Source organism: Ammospiza caudacuta, chromosome 2 (genome assembly GCF_027887145.1).
Source record: "Ammospiza caudacuta isolate bAmmCau1 chromosome 2, bAmmCau1.pri, whole genome shotgun sequence".
In the NCBI taxonomy this organism is placed as follows: domain Eukaryota; kingdom Metazoa; phylum Chordata; class Aves; order Passeriformes; family Passerellidae; genus Ammospiza; species Ammospiza caudacuta.
Genome location: NC_080594.1, coordinates 79,668,161 through 79,691,116, shown reverse-complemented (window position 1 = coordinate 79,691,116; position 22,956 = coordinate 79,668,161). Strand labels below are relative to the sequence as shown.

The window sequence follows — 22,956 nt, the reverse complement described above, 5'->3', positions numbered from 1 at the left end:
GATGAAAAACTTCTTGTGGCAGAATGGTTGAACATCTATGGAAGTATTGAATACCATGGACACAACAACCATGGCTTTTTTCATTATATATGCTTCTAAAAATACCTAAACAACAGAGCTGGGGAAGGTGGAGGGGGAAGGTAGTGAAAGCTTTCAGTGAAGCAGGGGGAGTTGCCAGTTTTCATTTACTATGGTGGACCTGAACTAATAGCTATTGCTTCAGACTCACAGAATCACTTATCACTACTTTATTTTTGTTTATTAATTTTATTGCTGTAGGAGTTGCATTGAGGGCAAGAACTGCTGCACACTAGGAGCTTTTTAAGGATATTTTTGTCGGTGTACTGGACAGAACCTCTTAAGTGCATGTCTGGTGTGTGTATTGATCTCAGAGACTGGCTCCTTGCCAGGTGGGTAATAAATGCTCAGCTGTGACAGTGTTGAAAGTCTAACAGCCAGACCACCTCTACAACAACCTCTGGTGTAATGATGGGGAAAGGATTAGAGAGCAAATAAGGACCATTCACTCTTTAAAACAATTAAATAATTAATTTTGCATGCAAAAAGGCTATTAGGAAGCAAACCCTTCCCCACTTGCCACTCAGATGTTTTTAGTGCAAGCGCTGAAGTTCAGCAGTTGGCAGGTGGAATCTCCACCCCAAATTTACCACCAATTACCACATTTATTAATTTTTGTTAATGGTGCATCTCTGTCGTCTGTGCTTCCAGTTAGTTTTCCACTGCTACTGCTTTAATGGAAAGTATTATCTTGCAGTGAATGAACTAAAAGAGAAGAGGTTTCCTCTTTTATTTATCATCTGTTTACAGGGTTTTGATTAAAAGAATAAATGTGTTTCTCCAGCCACCTCAGCTAAAACAAGACCATCAATTTCTCAAAGCTCATAAAAGACTTGGAGAAATAAATCTGAGGCATTCACTCTCCTGACAAGCTGCCAGAACCTTGCTTTCACACTGGCATTTTTTTTCTGCCCTTGATGTCATGTGCAAAACACGAGGATTTGTGCCGTGCTAATCCCTCTAATGAGGGCTTCTCCCAACCTCTATATAAACCCTGCTCAAAGCTGTGGCTGCTGGGCAGGCACCACAGAGTCAAAGCACCCGTTTTTGAGCTGCATTTGAGGCAATTAGAGGCTGGGATTAAACAAACACCCAGCACCAGCATCCTCAGCATCAAGGGTTATTATCCTGGTTGGCTGGGGCATGGAGCTGTGGTGAGGCCAGGTTGTCCCACAGTTGTCCCACATCTCCCTGCTCTTTGCAGCCAGGTCCAGCAGGGAGGCACAGCCTGCAGGCAGCAGTAATGGGAGCCCTGAGGTTGCTTTTCTGGGCTGGGCTGGGCTACCTGAGCTGCTGCTGTCCCCCACAGGCACAGGCACAGTTTCCCCGTGCCTGCATGACGGTGGAAGCCCTTCGCCTGAAACGCTGCTGCCCACCCCTGGGGACAGAGCCAGGCAATATCTGCGGGTCCCTGCAGCGCAGGGGACAGTGTGAGGGGGTGCAGGCAGACACTCAGCCCTGGAGTGGCCCCTACACTCTCCAAAATGTGGATGACCGTGAACGGTGGCCCCTCAAGTTCTTCAACCACAGCTGTCACTGCACAGGTGAGATGGGTGCTGGGGGGAGGGGGTGGGGATGGAGGGGTCTGCTAACCTTGCTCCAAAGGCCAGAGACATTCCTGGTGGTATAAGGCATCAATAAGGCTTCAAATATTACTATTATCTGAAAAGTTCTTCCATATTCATGATACTGTTAGTACTTCTTCAGAGCATCAGGGTCAAAGAAGTATTTTCTCTCACGTGAACATTTTGTGTTTTCCTCTTTGCCCATGGAGCTGTCCCTGTAGCCAGCAATCCTCTTTCTCCACAGGGTTTTGGACCCTTCAGAGCTGCTTTCAAACCTCTACCACTGCTGCTCACAGTGCACTGAACCTGGATCACCGTGCATTGTGTGAAGCTTTATTCCACGTGGACGAGTACTTTGTAGCGTGACATAGCCCTGTGCTCTAAAAGTCTCCCCATGTCAGGCTAGGGTGTTTCCAGGTTTGTTAACTAAATTTATGTCTTCCACTGATCCAAAACGTGTCTGTGCAACCACCAAAGAGGCCATACCATCCTTTTCCTCCTCATCTCCAGCTGCTACTTCTCACTGAATGCTTGAGGTGAAATGGATCTGGGAGGAGATGTGCTTGAAGGCCACCCTGGCCAAAGGGATAAGATTCTAATGAAACCACTTCCCTAATGCTGGCAGGAGGCAGTGAGCAGGAAGGCGAGCTCAGGGCACGATAAGGTGACAGGACCCTTTCTCAGCAACAGCCCTGGCTGAAGGGGGGTTAAAATGAGCAGGAACTGCACCTCAGCCCAGACTTCTGTGCAGGGCTGGCAGGAGATGGCACCACTAGTAGGACAAAAGGCACATCCCAGGCACTGAAATCTCTTTCTAGGCACATTTCAAATGAAACTTGGGATTTCTTGTTGAAAACATCAAGTTGTTTGAATTTTCTAACATGAGAAGAATAAACTGCTCTGCATCAGCCTGATTCTTAGACCGAGCTGAATTGTTTTATCTGAAATGTATAGCTCAGCTCACACTACCAAGAAAGCCCAGATCAATCTGGGAAGGCAGCACTGCAGAGAATTTCAGCCAAAGAGGTTAAATTTTCCAGTGCAGTTATCAACTGGAAACAGAAAGGTAGCGGCAGATGACTTAAATGGCTACATGGTGTTACCAAAACTCCTCAAAATAATAACAACAGACTTAATAGTATACATCAATTTTTATCTCTTTCTTTGACTGGGTTTCAAATGCTTGTGCAAAAGGACTTTTCAAGATGGTTTGCAAAAAAAAAGAAATTGGATGCACATTTTTTTTTTTAAAGGTTCTTATATACCTCCAAAACTTCAGTCAGGTGTCACATACAGACACAGATCCTGGGTCACAAGAACACTGGAGCACATTGGCATACATCAATATTTACTCAGTTAAATTCATTAAAGCATCAAAATGTGGGAGTAAATTGAAGAGCATTGGAGGCAGACATGCTCTGCACAGGCAGACATTAATTTGCTTGTCCAGGTAGAGATAAGCACTGGTATTTGATATTTGCAGGACTGGATTCCAAGTTATGTGAGCAGAATGTAGTGTCCTTTCCTTCAGCTTTGCTTCTTCTGAGCTGGCTGCTCCCCTTGACTCCTTAAATCCCTTGGATTCCTCTTTCTCCTTGCAGTTTTTAAAAAAATCTAAATATACCAGTGATAAAACAGCAAGTGAAATGTATCCTTAAGCGTGATTTTCAGAAAATTTTCCTGGGCTGTACTCTGCTTGATGCTGTACACAAAACATTTCTGGGGGAATGCTAAGAAGTTCACAGCTGTGTGGGATTTGAATTAGGTCTGATGCTTTTACAATGCTGGTGATCAGGTCTCCTAGTTTATTAGGGAGTTTTTGTGTTTTTTTTCCACTTAGTTTAATAAACTGTTTGGTTGTCTGCACACCAGCTGTAAGTGGCATGATGTGGTATTTATTAGGCATCCAGAGCTATGCTGCCTGTGTAACATAATGCTGGGTAACATGGGGTAACAGGAATTAAATATGCCCATTCAAAGGGGCATGGAACAGCACATATCTCTGCTATTACCGTGTCTTATCTTCCAAGCTGCAAACTGCCTGCCTGGAATGGTTCCTGGATTGTGCAAACTCCAACCCCACCAAGGCTCTTTCTAGCACTTTAACAAATTAAACTGCTGTGTTCCATCTTTATAGTTTAGAATGATCATCTATGGGAAATCCTACAACTATGTAGCTGATTATTTGGTTAAACAGTGCCAACTGAACTTGTCACATAGCTGATGGCTATATGGTAAGGAAACTGGAGGAATGGTAAGGAACAGGGGCTGAGATTTTCCAATGGTGGGATTCTGGAGTTTTCACAATAAATTTTGCTTTTTGCTAAAATCTTAGTATCTAAGGAGAAAAGAAACAGAAAATTTTTCCATTTGTTGAAGCTGTTCACTGAGGAAAAATACCTTAGCATCAAATTTATCCAGGTCTGGGTACTGAATATTTATGGACCCCCTTTCCTCCCAAACAGCCTAACAAACCAAAAAGAAAAAAGAAGATCCCAAACACAAATGTAGACGAATGGCTATAATGGGATCAGATTTTTTCCTCCCATTTTTAGGCTTCAGCAGATAATATGCATGAGTTTTTCTTTAATTGAGGACAAATAGAACAGGATTAGAGCAAAAGAAAGCTCCAGCTTTGCTTCCCACTTTTTGTGCCCTGGGCCATGGTCAACAAGCAATTGCAGGTTTGTCATCAGGATGCTGCACGTTTCCTTCCATGTGTTGTTTGCAGCAAAAATATAATCTCTGTAAAAAGATATGGGGTTATGGCATGAATGTAGTTGGAAGATAGCAAAGAATTTTTAGTTCTTGACTAATTTCAGTTTTGAATACATTGAATGTGTTCTACAATTGGTTTGGGTGCCCCTCATATTATTCAATCTATATAAATTCTTAAACTGAAATGACCTGACAGATCCTGACAGTGTGCAGTACGTGTGAAGGGGAATGTGCTCATTTGTTTTCCAGAAGGTGTACGTGTTCAATTAGACCAAGGGATGGATACGTGAGTCCAACCTTGAATTTTGGGACTTGTAAATGTTAACACAACAAAGCAGTGTTTCAGTGAGATAGTTAAATTTAGTTTAGAAGAAAACTATTTTAGAAGACTTGGGAATTAAATGCTATTTTGAGTTCTAAACGACAACATTGTACTGCTGGGATAGCAGTAGATAGATATACAGATCTGGTATAGCATTTTAAAAACTCAGTACAGAAGACTATTGTGAAAAACCACTGCAGTCAGTCATGTGGTGGCTAGTACAGATTGTGACTGTGATTAAACAATGACATAGTTTGAGTTCACTGAGGAATTAAACATAATTATAATTTTTTTTTCTGCTTCCACTTTCTAAGGTTTACATATGGGCATGTGCTGAACATTACTCTATTTTTAATAGAAACTTTTTGAGAAAAAAAAAATAAAATCCTTTTGAATTCCTGTGCAATACATTCAAGCTGGGGACAGATGATTTACATCTATTCTTTAGCTGTAATCAAATTATCAGTTAAGCTGTGTAGCTGATATGATGGCTAACCCATGAGGTAAAAATTGGGCTTTTGAAGTAGTTATAAAATACATTTAATTTATTTGTTGTACAGTAATGTGCCTGTGGGGTAGTACTAAATTATAGCCATGCCTTGATGACTCTATTAAATCCAGTGTAGGTACAGATCTTCCACATCATACAGCCTGTGAGAGTGCCCAAATGAAGAGCTAGAAAGGAGAGAAGAGCTAACCATTTGTCCCACATGGTAGCAGTCCTGATCCCAGCCTTGAGAAATTGCAGTATGCAGGTGTTTCAAATCTAATGTTACTCCTGTTTCAGTGCAATAGCTAAAGAAGTCTGAAAGGGAGTCCTTTCTCCCCATCCCATAAATGATGGGCATTAAAACTGGTCTCTAGAGAAGGAAGAGGCATGGCAGCTGCCTGGGTGTCATCTTGATGCACTAAAACAAGGCAGAAGATGGTAAGTGTTGAGTGGGTGCATTTTTACTGAAAAAAATTACACTAAGTTGATGGAGTTATTAATTTGTGTTATGCTTGGTGACTTAAGGCCAGCCATATGTTATGAAGCAGAAAATCCATGAGCTCAGGCAACCCCCAGGCTTGAGATACAGCAACAGTGGTGTGTCGTGACTGGTGTTAGCATACAACAGTGATGTGTATGAGAGCACATAGCGAGTGTCAGGTCATAAGAAGTGTATTTTTGTCAATGCCATGCCCATGGATTGACCCACTGGGAGAAGTAGCATGGCCGTAGTGCCTACAGAAACAGTCTTGACTGAGAAAGTGCCCTTTAAGTGTTGCTGAGATTGGGTACAGAAGAAGGCAGCTCTCCAGGCATGTGATCCTATCTCCAGACATAAGGGTTAATGGAGAACACACAGATGATATTTTGATAGTGGACATTCCTGGAAACAGTGGAACAAGCTGGGAGCGTCCAACAGTGATAAGATCTCCTTCCTGTGTACCAGAATGACCTCCCAGGCTATATTCTCTGGAAACCACAAGAGATGATAAGAATCTCTGTTGTCCCTGGCAGAGCTTCAGGAGGGTTGTGCACTGAGTTCCTATGTGTTAATCACCGAAGGTGAAAAGATGCTAAGGCATGAATCCTTGCATGTTCCTAGAGTTCCTGTGTGCAAAAGGATCTGAAAGGGTCTCACTGCCTTACTGAAAATATCTACTGAGCACTATATCCTGCTATCAGGAGGCTATTTTTCCTGCTCTTGTAGAGCTGTACTATTGGAGTCCACCATCACTAGCATAGCAGACAGGGAAGTTAAATTGTAAGAGACCAGCATTTCACAATGCTGTCATGTGGGAAGTGCGCATGGCAGTGAGTGAACTTTCTGGAAACAGTAATGCATAATTTCCAGTTCAGTGGCCTGGGAGAGCTTTAGAAATAAATGTTGAAAAAATGGTTTGGGTGGGTCATAAAAAAGCTGGGTCTGATTACTGCAGTAATTTCTCTTTGAATTATGGGAAATCCCACAGACCTCCATCATTTTCTTGCCATTTCAGCTGCTGCATAGCGGCAGTCCTGTGATGCATGGAGCATGTTGAAAGAAAATGACAAAAAGCAAGTTTTGATATAATGAAGTTTTGAGGTTTTGTGTGTTTCTGACAATGGAACATTGCCAAATAGACCTGAGGACGTGACAAAATTGTTCAACACAATTGGCAGAAATATTGCAGTGTGAAATACCACTTTGCCTGGAAATTGTCTCCTGTTTGCAAATCTCCACTGCAGTTATCCTCACTTAGTAAAAGCTCATGTCCCATTGAAAAGTGACTGAGGAAGTGATGGAAAGAATGGAACCCTTGGATTCCTTCATAGATAGGATGGTTAAGGGAGAAAATCCTGCAGAGCATCAATTGGGTATAATTAGCACCTGCCCAAGGGAAACAGGTGACGAGTCATTGGCCCACCTGGCTCCAGATACAGTTGGAAAAAAGCTTTGGAAAAAATTATCTTCCCATGAAAATAATTCATCATTTCAAGCTTTTGCAAATTTCTTGTCAGAGCCTGAGGAGGTTCATAGAGTATACCTAAAATACAGATATTGTCTGATAAAATTATTTCAGGCATCAAGACCTGCAGATTCAAAGGGCCCTTCCTGAGAGAGGAATAGGCACCATCAGAGCCTCAACAAGTCACTGAGAGTGTCTTGTTCTGGTACCAACCCAGACAGCACAAACCTGGTCCTGCACTGCCTCTGGTTCTGTTAGTGATGTATTTCAATATCCAACATTGTTGAGTACAGGCGTCCCTTAAATGACTGGAGGAATAACTGCAAGTCTCAAAAGGGGTTGTTGGCAGATCTTTTCATGGTTAATTCCTGTTTTTTCCTCCTTTTAAGGATTGAATTGTACCTGAGTGTGAGGGGGCCAACAGGTACTTTCCAAAAGTTCGTGGTCCATGATTGAAACTTGAGCAGTACACATGGCCTAATTCGGCAATGTTGCAAGATATTCTTGATATTTGTCATCTGGTCAGTTCAGGCTGGAGTATGTGATGGGACTAGCTATGTAATAGTTAGGCTGAGTCATGAAGAACGAACAAGGCACAGATAGTGGAGTACACTGAGTTGATAGCAGTAATTGTGCTGTTCTGATAGGACCCTGAGGATACTGTGATCAAATAAATCTTCCATGTTGCTCACCCGCCCATATCCATACGATCCACACAATCTGCTTTGTTTCATATAACTGTAACCTACTTGCTTTTTCTGGTGTACATCTTCATCCCCTTTAGCCAGTGCAGACCCCTGGCTTTGGGTGCCTTCACTCACAGTTGGAATATGGCAGCTGAATCCAGCTGCTTCTGCTTGCTTCATGACAAAATGTAAGCCATATATCTGGAGAATTCCCTCATGGGATGCCATTGGGATGTTCATGATCCAAAACCTCATTGGAGCCTTCATGCTTGTGGTCCCCAAACTGAGCACTGATCCTCAGCTTCACGACAACATGTAAACTTAGAGATCTCAGGGGCTCTGAAGCAACCATAACCAACTTACATTTGGTCCAAACTCTGCAGTAAGAGCCCCCACATATTCTTGGTAGGTCTCACAGGAGTCTGCCACAGATGTTTATATTTCAGCAGCTCTTACCCTAAAAGTCAGACATAAGCTTCAGAGCCCTGTTGGTAACAGCCCTTGTAATCTTGAATTTGATAATAAGCCCTGTAGTCCCCAACAATCTGAAATCTTGCTTTAATGTTAATTGCTCTTCTGGTCATAGGCTCATGCCTACAGCCTGAAGACATCTGCCCATCTGGGAATATTTCATAAGTCACTTCCTCATCCCCATGTTAGTCCAGCACCAATATGTGTGGTGAGCAGTGAGATTCTGTGGAATTTTGGAAAACAGTTGTCATGGTTGTTGTGGAATGAGTGTGTGGGGAGTTGGGGGGGAGGCTGAGAACAGGTTAAGGAGTCAGTGCAGATTTTTGATAGCAGTGTGGAGATCCCTGTTGCCATCTGCTCCCCCCTGTCCCTGGCAGGAGTGCCCCGTGTCCCACAGTGCTGCACACAGGCAGGGGGCAGGTGTGTACTGCAGGAACGGCTGGTTGTTCCCTGGCTCCCCCAGAAACGGGGCAGCAAGATCCAGTAGGGCCTTCCTGCTGCTGCCAGCTGTCTGCCACAGCATGCAAGAGGCCACACTTAAAGCAAGCTCTGCTTTCCTGGGCTCTCCCATCTCATCAGAGAGTCTGAGCTAATATTCTAGAGCAGGCCTGATTACTTGCCTTAGGAGTGATGCCAGCAGGGAATGACAGTACTGCAGTGCTTCACAGGCTGTTATTGCAGCACTATTTAATAATGCTTAAAGTGTGACCAGCAGCAACCCTGGTGCTTTTCTTGGTTTGTGCTGGGCCCCAGATACACTGTTAAGAGGTACTAGTTTCATATAAGTTCTGTTCTTAATAGAACTGTTTTGTTTAGGGATTTTTTTTCTGTGCTTAAGGATCCATGTGAACTGACCCTGTTTTGGGTTTGATCCTGGAAGTAGAGGAGTGCTTGAAAGCCAGTCGAGCAAAGCACTTCATCACCAGCTTAACCTCAATTGCTCAGCTCTCTGTTCAGCCAGAGTCCTCACGTGCCTGAGGGCTTTGCAGAGCTCTGAGCACCTCAGGGCGTCATGCCCATTACCCAGCACTTCCCCAACTGGCTGACTGTGATTCTTGGCTCTGCTGTGGCTCTGGGAATCGAGCCAGTCATCATTCTGGTTAGTCAATTGGCAAAGCCACAAGTCTGCTCGGCTGCTGTCCTTTCCAGGAACTGGCATCTCTGGGGAAGAAGAGCACTAATTCGTCATTCTTCTACATTGCACTGCTAGTTTTCCCTGATTCATAATGTCATGACTGATTGTTCCCTCTCGATCCAGGAAACTTTGGTGGGTACAACTGTGGTGAATGCAAGTTTGGCTGGACCGGCCCTGAATGCAACAGGAGGAAGCCAGCAGTTGTCAGGAAGGACATCCACTCCCTGACAGCAGAGGAGAGAGAGCAGTTCTTTGATGCTCTAGACCGTGCCAAGACAACCATTCACCCGGACTATGTCATTGCGACTCAGCACTGGAGAAGTCTGCTTGGTCCAAGTGGAGATGAACCACAGATTGCCAACTGCAGTATCTATAACTACTTTGTCTGGCTTCATTACTACTCAGTCAGAGACACGCTCTTGGGTGAGTGCTTTTCTTTTCCAATGGGCTCTGCAGGTAAAGAAAAGGGTGAAAATGCCACTGCTGAACAAGGGTTCCAGTAGTAGGCAGTGAGCTGTGGAGTGAAATTTGGTGGTGAGAAGCTGGTGGCCATCAGTACTCAAGGGAGGTGTCCTTTGGACCTGCCATAGTCTGGTCCCCACACCCCCTGGCAGCTGGAGCACACAAGTTGCACTCCTGGTGCATCTTCAGTCTGACAGGGAGCAATGCAGAGTCTTTACCTGAGTGAACTGAAGTGTGGTCAGGCAGCGACTGACTTCAAAAAGATGTTCCCAATCCATAGGACAAGGTAGGAAAGGGGATCTGCAGTGGTGAAGGCACAGGCCATGCAGAGATTTTTAGGACCAGAGTGCTAATGCTTTCTGTGGCTTTCAGCAAGTCACCAAGTCCCCACCAAGGGTGGGATTTCCCTGACTAACCACAGTAACCTTTCAAAACCTAGCTTAGAGGTTTGGGTATCTAACCCCATGCTTGCTCCCAAATTCAGATTCCTAGGCCTCACTGCTTTTCTAGACAGAAGTACCTATACCAGCCCCATTTCACAAAGCCTACTTGTAGGAGGTGCACCAACCAGTATGGCTTTTCTACCTGGCAGTCCCATGTGCAAGCTGAGCAGCCCATATCTATCTCCTTGCTGAAGGGTGACTGCAGTGGGTATCATCCAGTTTGCCCCTCTGACACAGCTCACTTTTGCAGGGCTGAAGGAGGCAGCCTCTGGCCTAGCAGGAGCAAAGGCTCTTCAGGGGACAGGACAGAGATGTGGAAAGGGAAAGGGGAAACTTCTAGTGCTGCTGCAATGGTGCATATAAATGCATATATGGGTTGAAGGTTTCTACAGTGATAAACAAATCCATATGTGGTTTGAAGCCTCTCACTTCTCACCCAGCAAAAGCACTATGCAAGAAATAACAAGCAGAATTTGAAGAAATTTGGCAAAGGATTCAGGATTACTATTGGCATGGAAAATGCTGAGGTTCTCTTGATAGATGTATGGTGTAAGTCTTACATGGTGTAAGTCTTGCAGCTGAGCAAGAGAATGAGGTAATGCACATATTAGCAAGGAGATAGGGTTTTAGAAAGTAAAATGGCTTTTAAAAATCAAAATCCACCAAAGTGAGAAGAAATCTTCACAATATCCAGCTTTTTAGGGAATGTGAAGTTTTGATAAGCATTGAAGCAAATATCCACAGAGGAGTTTGTTTCACTTGTCCCAAGTAAGCTTATGTGATGTAGCTTCTGATGTGTTCACTCTTTTTAAAGATGCAGAGCTGAAGGTTCTTGTTTAACTCCACTCCAGGCTGGAAGGAAGTGCTGTCTTTCTCTCCAGCCTTGTTTGATGCCTAAATGCTATTTTTATCTTCCCTTTGTAGGTCCTGGCCGCCCCTTCAAAGGTATTGATTTCTCCCACCAAGGACCTGCCTTTGTTACTTGGCATAGGTACCACTTGCTGTGGCTGGAGAGGGAACTGCAGGTTAGTTGAACAGCCTTTCCTTTTCCTTGCACAGCTTCTCCCTTTTGCTCTGTCACTGTTGAGCCAGCCAAGGGTAAGCTACCTCCTAGGATAGTTTCTCACCCAAACTCCCAGGAGTATTTGCTCATTGATCATTTGTTTTGTTTTGTTTTAAGTGAAATTAGTGCTTTCTGAGTGCTGAGGGCTGAATGGTTTCTCACCACAAACAGTGATGTGTTATATTGGAGATTTTTTTTCCCTTCCATCTCCACAAGAGAGGATAGAAGATGTGAAGTAACAGGATTTATTAATAAAATTGAAGAAACACCTTCATGTAAAACTTGGTAGCAAATATTGTTGATGTTGAAGATGCCATTTCTTTGAAACCAGCTCTAAATATTACTTTCTTTAAATGTGACATAACATACATTTAATACATATATATATTTAGCAATATGCCTTTTAAACAAATATATATTAGCGTGCCTGAGAGTCAGTTGCAGAAGCACAGACTCATTTCCATTTGCATGACTTCTATATTGGCAGTGTTGCTGTGTTTCAGCCTTACAGATCTCTAATGAAAATGGTTGCTTATCAAAATAGCTGCAGGATCTTGCTTGTGTGAAATTGTATCTGGCAAGCAAGCACAATCAAATGCACTGTACTCCCCTATTAACACGAGTTCAGATTCCTCCCCAGGGCCAGTTTTCTGGAACGAAAGCCAACCACACGCACAATTTTACCCATTACCCACTTACATCACTCAAAGCCTCTTACTTGCTCAAGGCTCAATTCATTTCTGCTCCTGCTCTCCTGCTTGGTCTCTGGGTTGGCAGAAAGCCTAACATGGCCAAAAGAAGTGCAGTCTCACAGTAGGGAAACTAGTGACAGTGTCTCTGCTTAGACTGATTTAATGCCACAATCTTTTGGAAGGAGTTGGAGCGGCACTGTGAAACGCAGGTAGTTGCAATGCAGAACGAAAAGCTGAATATTCAGTGAAATGTCCAGTCAAAGAGCTTGAAGGAGTCCCTTCCTTTCTCTTCCCTTTGGAGCTGATTCCAACCTAATGCATTTCTGTCCATTGCAGCGCCTGATGGGCAACGAGTCCTTTGCGCTGCCCTACTGGAATTTCGCCACAGGCAGGAATGAGTGTGACATCTGCACGGACCAGCTCTTCGGGGCACCGCGGCCCGACGACCCGGGCCTGATCAACCTGAGCTCCAGGTTCTCCCGGTGGCAAGTAGTTTGTAACAGGTAGGAGGGCACCCAGGGCAAGCTCACATGTGGACAAAACCTTGCTGTCATTCAGCATCGACAGCATGGGCTGCTCTCTCTCGGTTTGAGTGATGGGAAAGGAGCCAAGATCATCTTCTTTAAAACTGGAAATTGCCATCAGTTTATGTGTAGATAGTTCTGTGTAAACTTTCTCATATTGTGGAAGTGTATTTTTTAAAGATGACTCTTCTAGTACAGAATTTTAGTTGATTTAGCCAATTTATGGCTGACAAAGTCTGAAGAGTTTCCCAATTGGCAAGTATCTTTCTAAAAAAGAAATGCCTGTGTGTAGTTTCTCTATAACGTACACCCACCTGATCTCAGCAGCAGAAAAACAAAATTGTTTTGGCATACAGGAAGCTAGAGATAGCTGCAAAGTCTGCTACCTTGTTTTGGATGAGGCTTTAACCCTGATATATTTAATGCAGTTTGGGGATTGACTTTGAAATATCTGAGATTTCACATGAAAAACAGCACAGAGCCAGGCAGAGCTTGCTGCCAGCTCCCTGTGGGAATGTGCTGACTCGTGTGAGAGCAGGGCTTTGACAGGGGATTCAGATGCAGGATCAGGGTGCTGTGACATGAAATGCTGTTGGTTACAATACCCATACATCATTCTTCTCTCAGCTCAGGGGCAGTGTGCAGTTAGTCAGACAGAGGTACCAAAAGCTCAAGATTTTTCAAAATAGTCTCTTTTTCTGGATACCTAAAGAGCTATTTGAAATTCCAGCTTTAGCTACCAGCTGGCTTTAAGTCTTTCCCCTACTTTTTCCTCAAAGATAAATAGGGCTTTGGATTTTTCCTTGAAAACTTGAAGTGACTAAACTTTTGTCTCACCAAGGTTAAACTGAGAAGAGCTTTTGTTTACTTCAAAACTTTCTGAAAATGCTGTTTCATTTCACACTGAATAGACCTATTTTTTTGTTTCAGCAGTGTTACAATGTTTTCCTTCTTCCCTCTTTCTGTCCCTGGTTTAAAGGGTTTACTCCCCATTAGTTACTGGATAACCTCTGCATCAGCAGGTTGTTGTTGAAGGCCCTGAAAAAAGAGGATGCAATGCATTGCTCTTGCTTTTCTTCTAAAGTGGATGAGGGATGGCAAGTGAAAAATCTGTTTTCTGTCATTTCTTGCATTTTCTGACCTCACATTTCCCTTCATTTTTTCCTTTTTGTTAAGAGTTTAAAAAAATTAGTTTATAATCAGGAGTGAAAGTTTGTCAATTCAAAAGTGAAAACTCTGTTTTACATTGCCTGACAAAAAATTCTTCCAAAGCCCTTGGCGGGGGGGACGAGGCACGACAGGAGTTGTGCTTGCTTTTCCTAAAGCTTTTCTAATGCTTTTTCTGGTAAATCTTGGTCTAAATGACTGATGGTCCACAGAGGATGCAGGGCCACAGAAAGCCTGCAATGGTGACAGTCCTGCTATAAATTCATCTCCCAGGCTGTGGGAGGTGAACTGAGCTGCCCCAGGAGGTGTCCATCCCAAACCTCTGCTCCCTCATGTATAGCTGAGACCTCTTTGTACTGCATGAGAAAAAGCCAACAAACAGGCTCACCTTCTCCTGCCTTGTGCTTCTGCCTGTTCCACGCTCAGTTTGGATGACTACAACCGCCTGGTCACGCTGTGCAATGGCACTGACGAGGGGCCCCTGCGGCGGAGGCCGCCCCGCGGCTCCAGCGAGCAGCTGCCCACCGTGGAAGATGTCAGGAGGTGCCTTTCCCTGCAGGAGTTCGACAGACCCCCCTTTTTCCGCAATTCCAGTTTCAGTTTCAGGTTTGTCCTTCAGCTCCTCTAGAGCTGGCTGGGTCATTGGCGCTCTTTATGAGCACATTTGTCAGCAAAACAAATGTGTGTGGTTATTGATAGTGCTTTTACCCATCCACAGGAATGCGCTGGAGGGCTTTGATAAACCAGATGGAGCCCTCGACTCGCTGATGCTGAGCCTTCATAACTTGGTTCACTCTTTCCTGAATGGGACCAGTGCTCTCCCTCACGCAGCTGCCAATGATCCCATCTTTGTGGTATGTCTTTTACCCCCAGAGTGATTGACAATGGCTGAGGCTCAAAGGCACCTCTCTCACAAGAGATTTGCAGAACGAATAAAGTGAATTCCCTAAGAAATAGTTCTTTAAATAGAAAAGGAGGAATCCTTTATCTTTTATTGAACACTGCCACACCTGCATAAATGTTGAATTAAAAAGAAAAAAGATCTCAGGGTAGTTTGTAAAATATAAAATAATATTCTAGGAAGAAGAGCTGCTATTCCAAGTCATGCTGCCTTGAATAATTTCATTAGGTAGTATCTAAATCTAATGGCTTATATCACACAACAATAAAACCTTATTTTACAGCAACAAGGTAAGGTGAAAGTGGGGATAGTTATTTTAAAGCAGTAGATTGACGGTATGTTTCTTTGTTTTAAAATTTACAAGCTAAAAGGAAGTCCATCTAATGTCAGGGTATCTTGAGAAATATAATATTATTTCAGTGGTGCATTGAAATAGTGCTGCACTGCCATGAGCAGCATAAACACCATTGTGCAAAAGCCAGTAGTTAACTCTGTTTATACATCTTTCTCCCATGGAAAATTCATGCAAATTTATTCTCCTCTTTGTTAGATTAAACCACAGTGTTTACATTACATATATAAATTCTTTATATATTATATCTAAATATTATGTAAATACTTTTCTTTCTTACCTTTATTTTAAGTTCTCAACTTTTTTTTTTTGAGAAATTAGTCCACATACTTTTATAGTGGTCCTTCAGATTGTTTCCTGAATAATTCTTTAATTCCTGCATTAGATTTTTTCTTACTCAGTGAAATTCATTTCACTATGCTGTAATTTTGTACAAAAGATTATTTTCTATAGATTTTCTATAGGATATTTTCCAACTTCTTTCCAGGATTGTAATTAAACAACATGAGCACATCAGAAATTAGATTCAGACATTTGTAATAGTTGTCTGAAACAACTTTCCTGTCTTAGTTAGTTTTAGATCTATAAACTCACCTGATCAAAGCCATGGGCCCCTGGAGCTGTGGAGTTGGTGGCACATGCTCTAAAATGAGCATGATGGAGTCAAATTTCCTGCAACTTTCCATACTTGTTCAGAGATGAGAAGGATTAAAATAATTTTGAGAGGCACATTCACCTGAATGAGCTTAGTAGCTCCTCACCTGTGATGATTAACCTGCCCATTTGCTGTCAGCTGGTGTTAAACTGTCTGGTGAGAGGTCTTACTGTGAACAAGCAGCACCAAGTGTGTATAAAGCAAAAGGTCCCATGCAGAAGATCAGTTTAGTGTTCTCATGAGCTTTCCTGATTTCCCATTCTGTGAATCCCATAAACTAGATTACCCTCTTCTCTCTCTTTCAAAAGCTCCAGCCACCTCATGTGTTTGTTGCGTGTTTTAAAGGTGGCTGATTTCCAAAAGAGCTTAATAAATGCGTATGCCTACGCCTGGATTTGCAGGTTCTCCACTCCTTTACTGATGCCATCTTTGATGAGTGGATGAAGCGTTTCAAGCCCCCTGACAACGCTTGGCCCGAGGAGCTGGCCCCTATCGGGCACAACCGGCTGTATAACATGGTCCCGTTTTTCCCTCCGGTGACCAACGACGAGCTCTTCCAAACTGCGGAGCAGCTCGGCTACACCTACGCCATCGACCTGCCAGGTATGTCCCAGGATGCTGCTCCTGACCAAGTGATGAGGCAGCTCACATTTGCCATGGCACAGGCATATATCAAATGAGGAACCTGTCCTGGTTTAGGGCAAATTTGGTAGAGCATTTCCAAAGGGGGCCCCTCCAGAAAGCAAACTCACACAGCTCCTCCCCCAACCGGTTCGGGAAAAATTCCTTGGAGAGAAGTGGAAAGAACCCGTCTATTTAACAGGCACAGCACCCCCAGCACACAAAATGAACAACACTGGATGACACCACTCTTTCACTGCTCTGGAGGAGATGACAGATTCAGAAAGTCTCTCTTGGGAGTGGTCGCTCTGTTATCAATCCCTCCGGTCCTGGGGCAGCTGCTGCAGCCACAAGGTGCAAACTCTCGGTGTTTCCAGGTCCCAGTCCCAAGCAGGTTCAAGTGGTTCCAAAAAAGGAAAGGAAAAAACAGTCCAGGGGAAAATTTGGACTGCTTAGCTAAACTAACTAATGAGCAGAAGCAAAGAGCAAGAGCAAAGCAGGAGCAAAGCAGAAGCAAGAACAAGAGCAAAGTGAAAAGCCAAGAAAAGCCGCATTATGTACTGCCCCGTCTGTGTGTCCCACCAGCTGTGGGGGAGTGGCTGATAACAAAACCAAAACAGAACTCTCACTCTTCAGAGCCAGTCTTGAAGGCACGGAACGTAATATCCAGCACAAACAGAACGCATGAATGGGGATACAAGCATCATAACGTCACCCTAGGACAGAACTTTTCACAAAACACACTGGTCTATTCACCTGCTCACTTCCCAACATTAATATTTGGCTACCTGGAGAGATGTACCTGGGTTCTTTTTGGTTTTTTTTGTAAACCTCCAATTTTAAAGATTTTCCATGTCCATAGCTGGGATCTTCCTTAGTATTTGTCTATTCATTTGTAATTACCCTTGACATAAATCAGCAGAGACAGAGACAAAATAGCAAGAAAGCAAAGTATTTATGCAGAAAATCCAAATTTTGCAACAAGATATTAAAATATTTGTAACAGGCAGAAGAGTACGATATGCATGAAAATCATGCTTCAGCTGCTTTTCCAAAGATTAAATCAGAGTAATTTCTTTCTCCATTTCAGTATTACTTTGAGGGGCATAAGGTGCTTATCTAACCTGTGCGGGCAGGAATTTCTTCTAAATGCTTACCATACATCTCTGTTTATAATCTGTGGAGACTGTTTAAAGGTCTATAGACTGCAAAAGATTGAAACCCTTGCCCTCAGGCTGCATTCATGCAGGGGAGCCCTGATTTGTGGAGGCAAGCTAGCTGCTTCTGCAGTGCTTTTCTCAGGGGCGTCCCCAGGATTTTCCCTGAAAAAAAATTTAAACTTTCCCTCTTATGGAGTTAAAGTTTTCCTCCCTTTGTATTACTGTCCCCCTCTCCTGCTTTGCAAATGTGGATGCCCCTTTGGCATGAGGCACCCAGAGAGGAAAAAGAGTAGCTTGTGACTCTGTGGCTTCTGACTCACACCTAAATAAATTTTTAGCTCTATCCCTGTCTGCAAGGCCTGTGTTCAGACAATACAGCTTTTACATCCAAATCCTTCTCTTTCAGCTAAAAGAATGACTTGTTAATTTTACTTCAGGTAATCACATTGGAAATAAACATATATTTATACATTGCTGGTTCTTATTTGAAAGGTGATAAAGCAGTAACCAATTCATTTTGGGACTTTACTAATTTTTGGAATGATTGCACTCAACTTTTTTGAAGACTGCAGATTGGGGCACAAAACTTTTAGCTTTTAGTTGCTTTTATAGTCAGTGTGACATCTCCCTTAGCCATCTGTCTCCTCTAACCCATATATCTAGACAACTTTTAACTAGACAACTTTTAAGTATGTGCAGTCCTCTTCAGAGGTTTTTTGGTTTTTTTGTGATTGTTTCATCAAATGTGACTATTGCCATCTCAGTATATGTAGCATTCTTCAGAAAAAGAGGGAAGACAATTTTTACTTCTGAAAGCACAGATGAAAACACAAACATTTAGTCAAGTGGAGCAACGTTATTATAGGAATAAGCAATATTATCTTTGAAGATAATGGTTCTTCAGAAGTGGTTCAAAATCAGCAGATGCGATCTGGAGCTGGTCAGCAGAAGCACACTAAGTAGTGGTTTCAGTTAAAAGTTTGACAGTAGGCTGCTTTGTGGTCTTCAGGAAAATTTGAGGGCTTTCTGTTGACCAAAATAGCTTGGAAGCAGCTGTCTTGAAATGTCACAATAGAAAGAATTGCTTAGTTCATTCATAATTTTGGCCAAATTAGATGAAAGAACAGTCTTTTTGTCTTGTCAGTGTTAATCTTTTCCATTCCCAACAGTTAAATTTGTACAAATTGTTGAAGTTTAAGTTCAGCTGTAGACTTCTCTGGCAGGAAGCATCTCCAGCTCTGGTATGTGTCTCAGTTATGTGGTGTGCTTTGAATTTTGCCTGTGGTCAGTAGGTCAGTAAGCTGCACAAGTAATTGTAATTATCAGCATGTAGGAATTATTATGTCTTCTGTGTAATTTGCAAAATTGAATTATGTGCAGTCCTCACTTCAGTTGTTTCATATTTCCAGGTTCCCTTGACGAAACCCAAGCATGGGCTGTCATGGTTGGATCCACAATTGGAGGAGCACTTGTAGCTCTGGCTGTGCTTGTTTTGCTGCTTGTGCTTTTCCAGCACCGAAGGCACAGAAGAGGCTTTGAACCCCTGATGAATGTGAGCTTCAGCCCCAAGAAGTACATGGGAGAAGCCTAGTGCCCTCTCTTTCTTTGCTTGCTCTTGTAGGAAGTGACCTTGATTGCCTTACTGGTATCTTAGCTGAGACTTTATCACACACTCCTCTGGCAGCTGACTAAATTGTTCTCATTCAGGTTTTTCCCGTTATCTTGTGAATTGTAATGTGTGAAGTCTCTGGGTACATATGAGAAAGGCCCAACTCAGGCTGGATTTTTTCTCATTACTAAATGTTATTTGGAAAGTGTGACACTTGTAAATCATCCTCTAGAGATTTAGATCAAGACAGTTGAGAATCCAAATAGGAGAAAACTGACTTGAATAACCAAGATAATTTTTCACCTCAACGTGTCCTTGATTTCATTTAGCAGCATTAGGATGTGCTGAAAGTTAATAATTCTACATTTATATTTGAATAATACATTATTTTAGAGTTATCAATAAATATTCTGAATAACATAGTCTTGTTTTAAGGTTCAAAATGTTTCATTTGACAAAACACTATAGTAACTCCCTGGTTACAGTTTACTTCAGAAACATGATAAATTCTGTATGTTATTTCCAATAAAGTTGATGACAGCAATAGATAAACTCCAAAACTCCAACTCCTAACATTTAAGATCAGGAGTTTCCTGACACCTAGATATACACTTGGGTTTTACCTCTGTCTTAGGGACCTTGGACAGAAGTTGATAGTGGGGCTTAACTTTTTTGTCTCTGATGCACTGTTCTATGAATCTAGACATAAACTTCCAAATTTCCAAAGTCTAGGATGCAGGACTCAAGGTAACAAGACTAAGATGGCTTGCATTACTCAGGTGTGCAGATGGGGAATCAGGTTTGGATGTGGCAGTTGCTAGATCACATCCTATTCCTTTATACATTCCCTAAATACTTCTTTGTTTAGATAGAGATTTGAAGCCCATTTGTGTGGTTCTCCAGTTTTATCTTGGAACAGGTCTTTTTACATAGAAATGACATCTTGAACAGATCCTGTCAGCTTTGGTGCTTGATATATTCATTAATGGAGTATTCAGACTTCGTGTATTGTGGAGTCTTGAGTCTTATAAAACCTTTGCTTTTTTAGCCTTTAATAAAAAAATTCAGTTAGTAACATTTCCTGGCATTCCTTTTAGGCCTGCTAAATACTACCTATGTGGACTAGAAAGAAGATGGTTTTCACATATACTTAGCTTTGAATATGTGTAACTCACAAAACTTACATCTAAAATGCAGACTTTTGGGTCAAACAAAGTTGTGATTTGCTGATCACAGGCTCAGATAGCCTTTGCTCCATGAGATGGACAGCAGTCTGCTGCCATTTCTGCTGTTTTTTATCCCAGTGCACTTGTTCCTTGATTATGTCCAAGATGTCACTTTTTGTACATTAGCACAGCTCAGTACATTGTTTCCCAACTCAGGCTGCCTTTTGGGGGTTTTATTATTTAGGGACTGGTGTTATCTGATGCTGAAGACAACAGATGAGGTCTCCGGAGATCTAGCTTACACACAAGTTGCATTAGCTGACCCTGATGTGTGTCAGAAGGTAACTAGGTCTGAGATCTCCCTGTGCCTTTCTCAGGGAGCTGTCAGCTGTTTCCCAGCACTACAAGGGTGTTCATACAGAATCCCAGAACACTTTGGGTCCAGATCCTCTAGTCCAGCTCCTCTGCAGTGAGCAGGAACATCTTCAGTTTGCTCAGAGTCCTATTTAACCTGATCTTGAATATTCGCAGGGATGGGGCATCCACCACCTCTCTGGGCAAATTCTGACAGTGTTTCACCATCCTCATTGTAATAAATTTATTCCTTGTGTCCAATCTAAATCGACCCTCTTTTAGTTTGAAACCATTACCCCTTGACCTATTGCAAAAAGTCCCATTAAAAAATTTTGTATCCGTTTTTCTTATAAGCCCCATTTGAGTATTGAAAGGCTGCAGCAAGGTCTCCCTGGGGCCTTCTCTTCTCCAAGCTGGACAACCTAGAAATGCACCAGTTCATGCTAAACACTAAGTTAGAGAGATGACTGTTGGATGGAGATGGACACATTTTTGTCCTTTGTGGGATCTGGATGCCAAAATTTACGAGGCACTCTAGACTTCTGTTTCCAAGGGTGGGTGAGAATTTTCCTTGGGCTCACAGGGTGCCCAGCTAGCTTCATCACCTTGGAAGTTTGGATGCTGTTGCCCCAAGGATTTGCTTTGCAAACTGCCCTGGTTATGGGCATGTGACAGTGGCAGTGGGGTAGAGGAAGGAAAGAAAGAGGGAGAAATGTAAAAAATGTAGCACAGCAGCTAACTTGTTAAAACACATTTTGCCTAAGAGCCTGTGGGTAAAGCAAAGGAGAGTTGTTCCTGTCTCACAAGTAAACTGAGTGGAAAGGTGTTTTCCTTTCCAGAAGAAGAACAATGAAACCATTAGATTGATGCTATGCACATAACAATTCCTAGGATCAAAGATCCATACATTCCTCCTTTCACTGGCTGGAGCTTAGTTTGGTATTAGGGCTTTAAAAATGTGAGGGGACTTTACAGCTGCGTATAAAAATCTGCAGCTGTATCGAGAGCACAACCTGCCCTCTCGTGGCTTACTGGAATATTACTGGTGACACCAGAAAGCTCTTTTCCTCCCTTTTAAAAAAGTACAGTATTGTGCTAGCAACCAAGAAAAGTTGTGTCTTTGGTGAAGGAAAGACACACAGGCCATCTTTGTATGAAATGCTTAAAAAGAAAGGAAACCAAGCATGGGCACTTTAAAGAACAGATGGAGGAAATCCTGCAACAAGTCTGACTGTAAAAGTTGGTTTCACATGTTTTGATATTCCATTCATCCCAAACAACACAGTATGCATTTTTTGTTGCTGTTTTATGCAGGTGTTACTAAATATCTACCGTCTCTAGGTTGTCCTGAGGCTGCTGGGTTGGGATGAAGACGGATGCTCAAAAGCTCCCACAGATGCCTAAACTGATGGGAAGAATTATGAAAACATAGTATCCCAAATCTCCACAGAGCCCAGTGCACCCTGGGATTTTAATCCTACAAATCAGTGCAAAGCATAACCTCAGCTGGTGCCCATGGACCACCTCTGCCCTTCACATTTCCCCTTCACATTCCTGATTACACAGCCACCCAGTCCAGCCCAGGGAGCAAAGATGAAGGATCAGCACATCTGTCTTTGTGTGCTTTTTACTCAAGGCACTTAGCTAACAGATGGGAGGTGCACTGCTGAATGGCTTCAAGCTGAGATGGGTGTAATCATCACCACCCCTGCCCCCTCTAAAATAATTCCTTCTGAGTTGCTGCTTTCTTCTGAGAAAATGCACACAGGAGCTATAAATGAGATGTTTGAGCTCTGGAGAAGTACTCAAAACCATCCCTTAGCCTTTTTTGTTAGCTAGACCCATGCAACTTTCAGCTTTGTATGTAGGGCTTTTGAGTGGATCATCTTTCTGAGGAGTTGAATGCTCTCTGGTCACTAGTTAATTGCTCTCTCATCTGGGTGAACTGGATCTGTGGGCAGCTAATGCCTCTTTCTGAGCCACTCAGTAGATCAGGTGCCGCAATTTTGACACTGCAGTGAACTGATGAAAGCCACATCATCTCTGTCAGTCGTGGCCTGTGCTTTTGTGAAAATTATTTTCATGGAAATATTCTTAAGGAATTAGTGAGACCCTGTTTTCTGAATGAAACTAAATCTCGTTCCTGTCTGTTTAACTAAATGCTTGAAATGGAATTTGTTCCAATTTTGTCCTGATTTAGGAAAGAAGTGACGTAAAGCTACCATGTTTCATGACTATTACTGTAAAATTTTAATTTTAATTTTTCAACATGCCTATGCTTGTGATGGCAGAAAAGAGAAGGAAAAGAAGCAGATTGAAAGACTATCAGTTAAATTTAGTAGGGAAAGTACACACTTACAGAACTAGGCATGTAGG

At 42.7% G+C, this 22,956-nt stretch overlaps 1 protein-coding gene across 1 annotated transcript; it reads left to right on the top strand.

Moving 5' to 3' along the window:
- The first annotated feature begins 1,321 nt into the window (after window positions 1–1,321).
- On the top strand, window positions 1,322–19,042 carry DCT (dopachrome tautomerase). The gene is made up of 8 exons (XM_058825729.1): window positions 1,322–1,622; window positions 9,535–9,834; window positions 11,241–11,341; window positions 12,408–12,574; window positions 14,189–14,368; window positions 14,481–14,616; window positions 16,072–16,273; window positions 18,861–19,042. The coding sequence occupies exons 1-8, from the start codon at window positions 1,322–1,324 to the stop codon at window positions 19,040–19,042; spliced, it is 1,569 nt and encodes a 522-aa protein (XP_058681712.1).
- Window positions 19,043–22,956: the final 3,914 nt, after the last annotated feature.

Excerpts from the sequence above, each read along its gene's own strand:
- DCT (XM_058825729.1), top strand. The coding sequence starts at position 1,322 with ATGGGAGCCCTGAGGTTGCTTTTCTGGGCTGGGCTGGGCTACCTGAGC. Across the intron at positions 9,835-11,240 it reads AGTCAGAGACACGCTCTTGG|GTCCTGGCCGCCCCTTCAAA; the intron begins GTGAGTGCTTTT and ends TTCCCTTTGTAG. Across the intron at positions 16,274-18,860 it reads CTACGCCATCGACCTGCCAG|GTTCCCTTGACGAAACCCAA; the intron begins GTATGTCCCAGG and ends TCATATTTCCAG.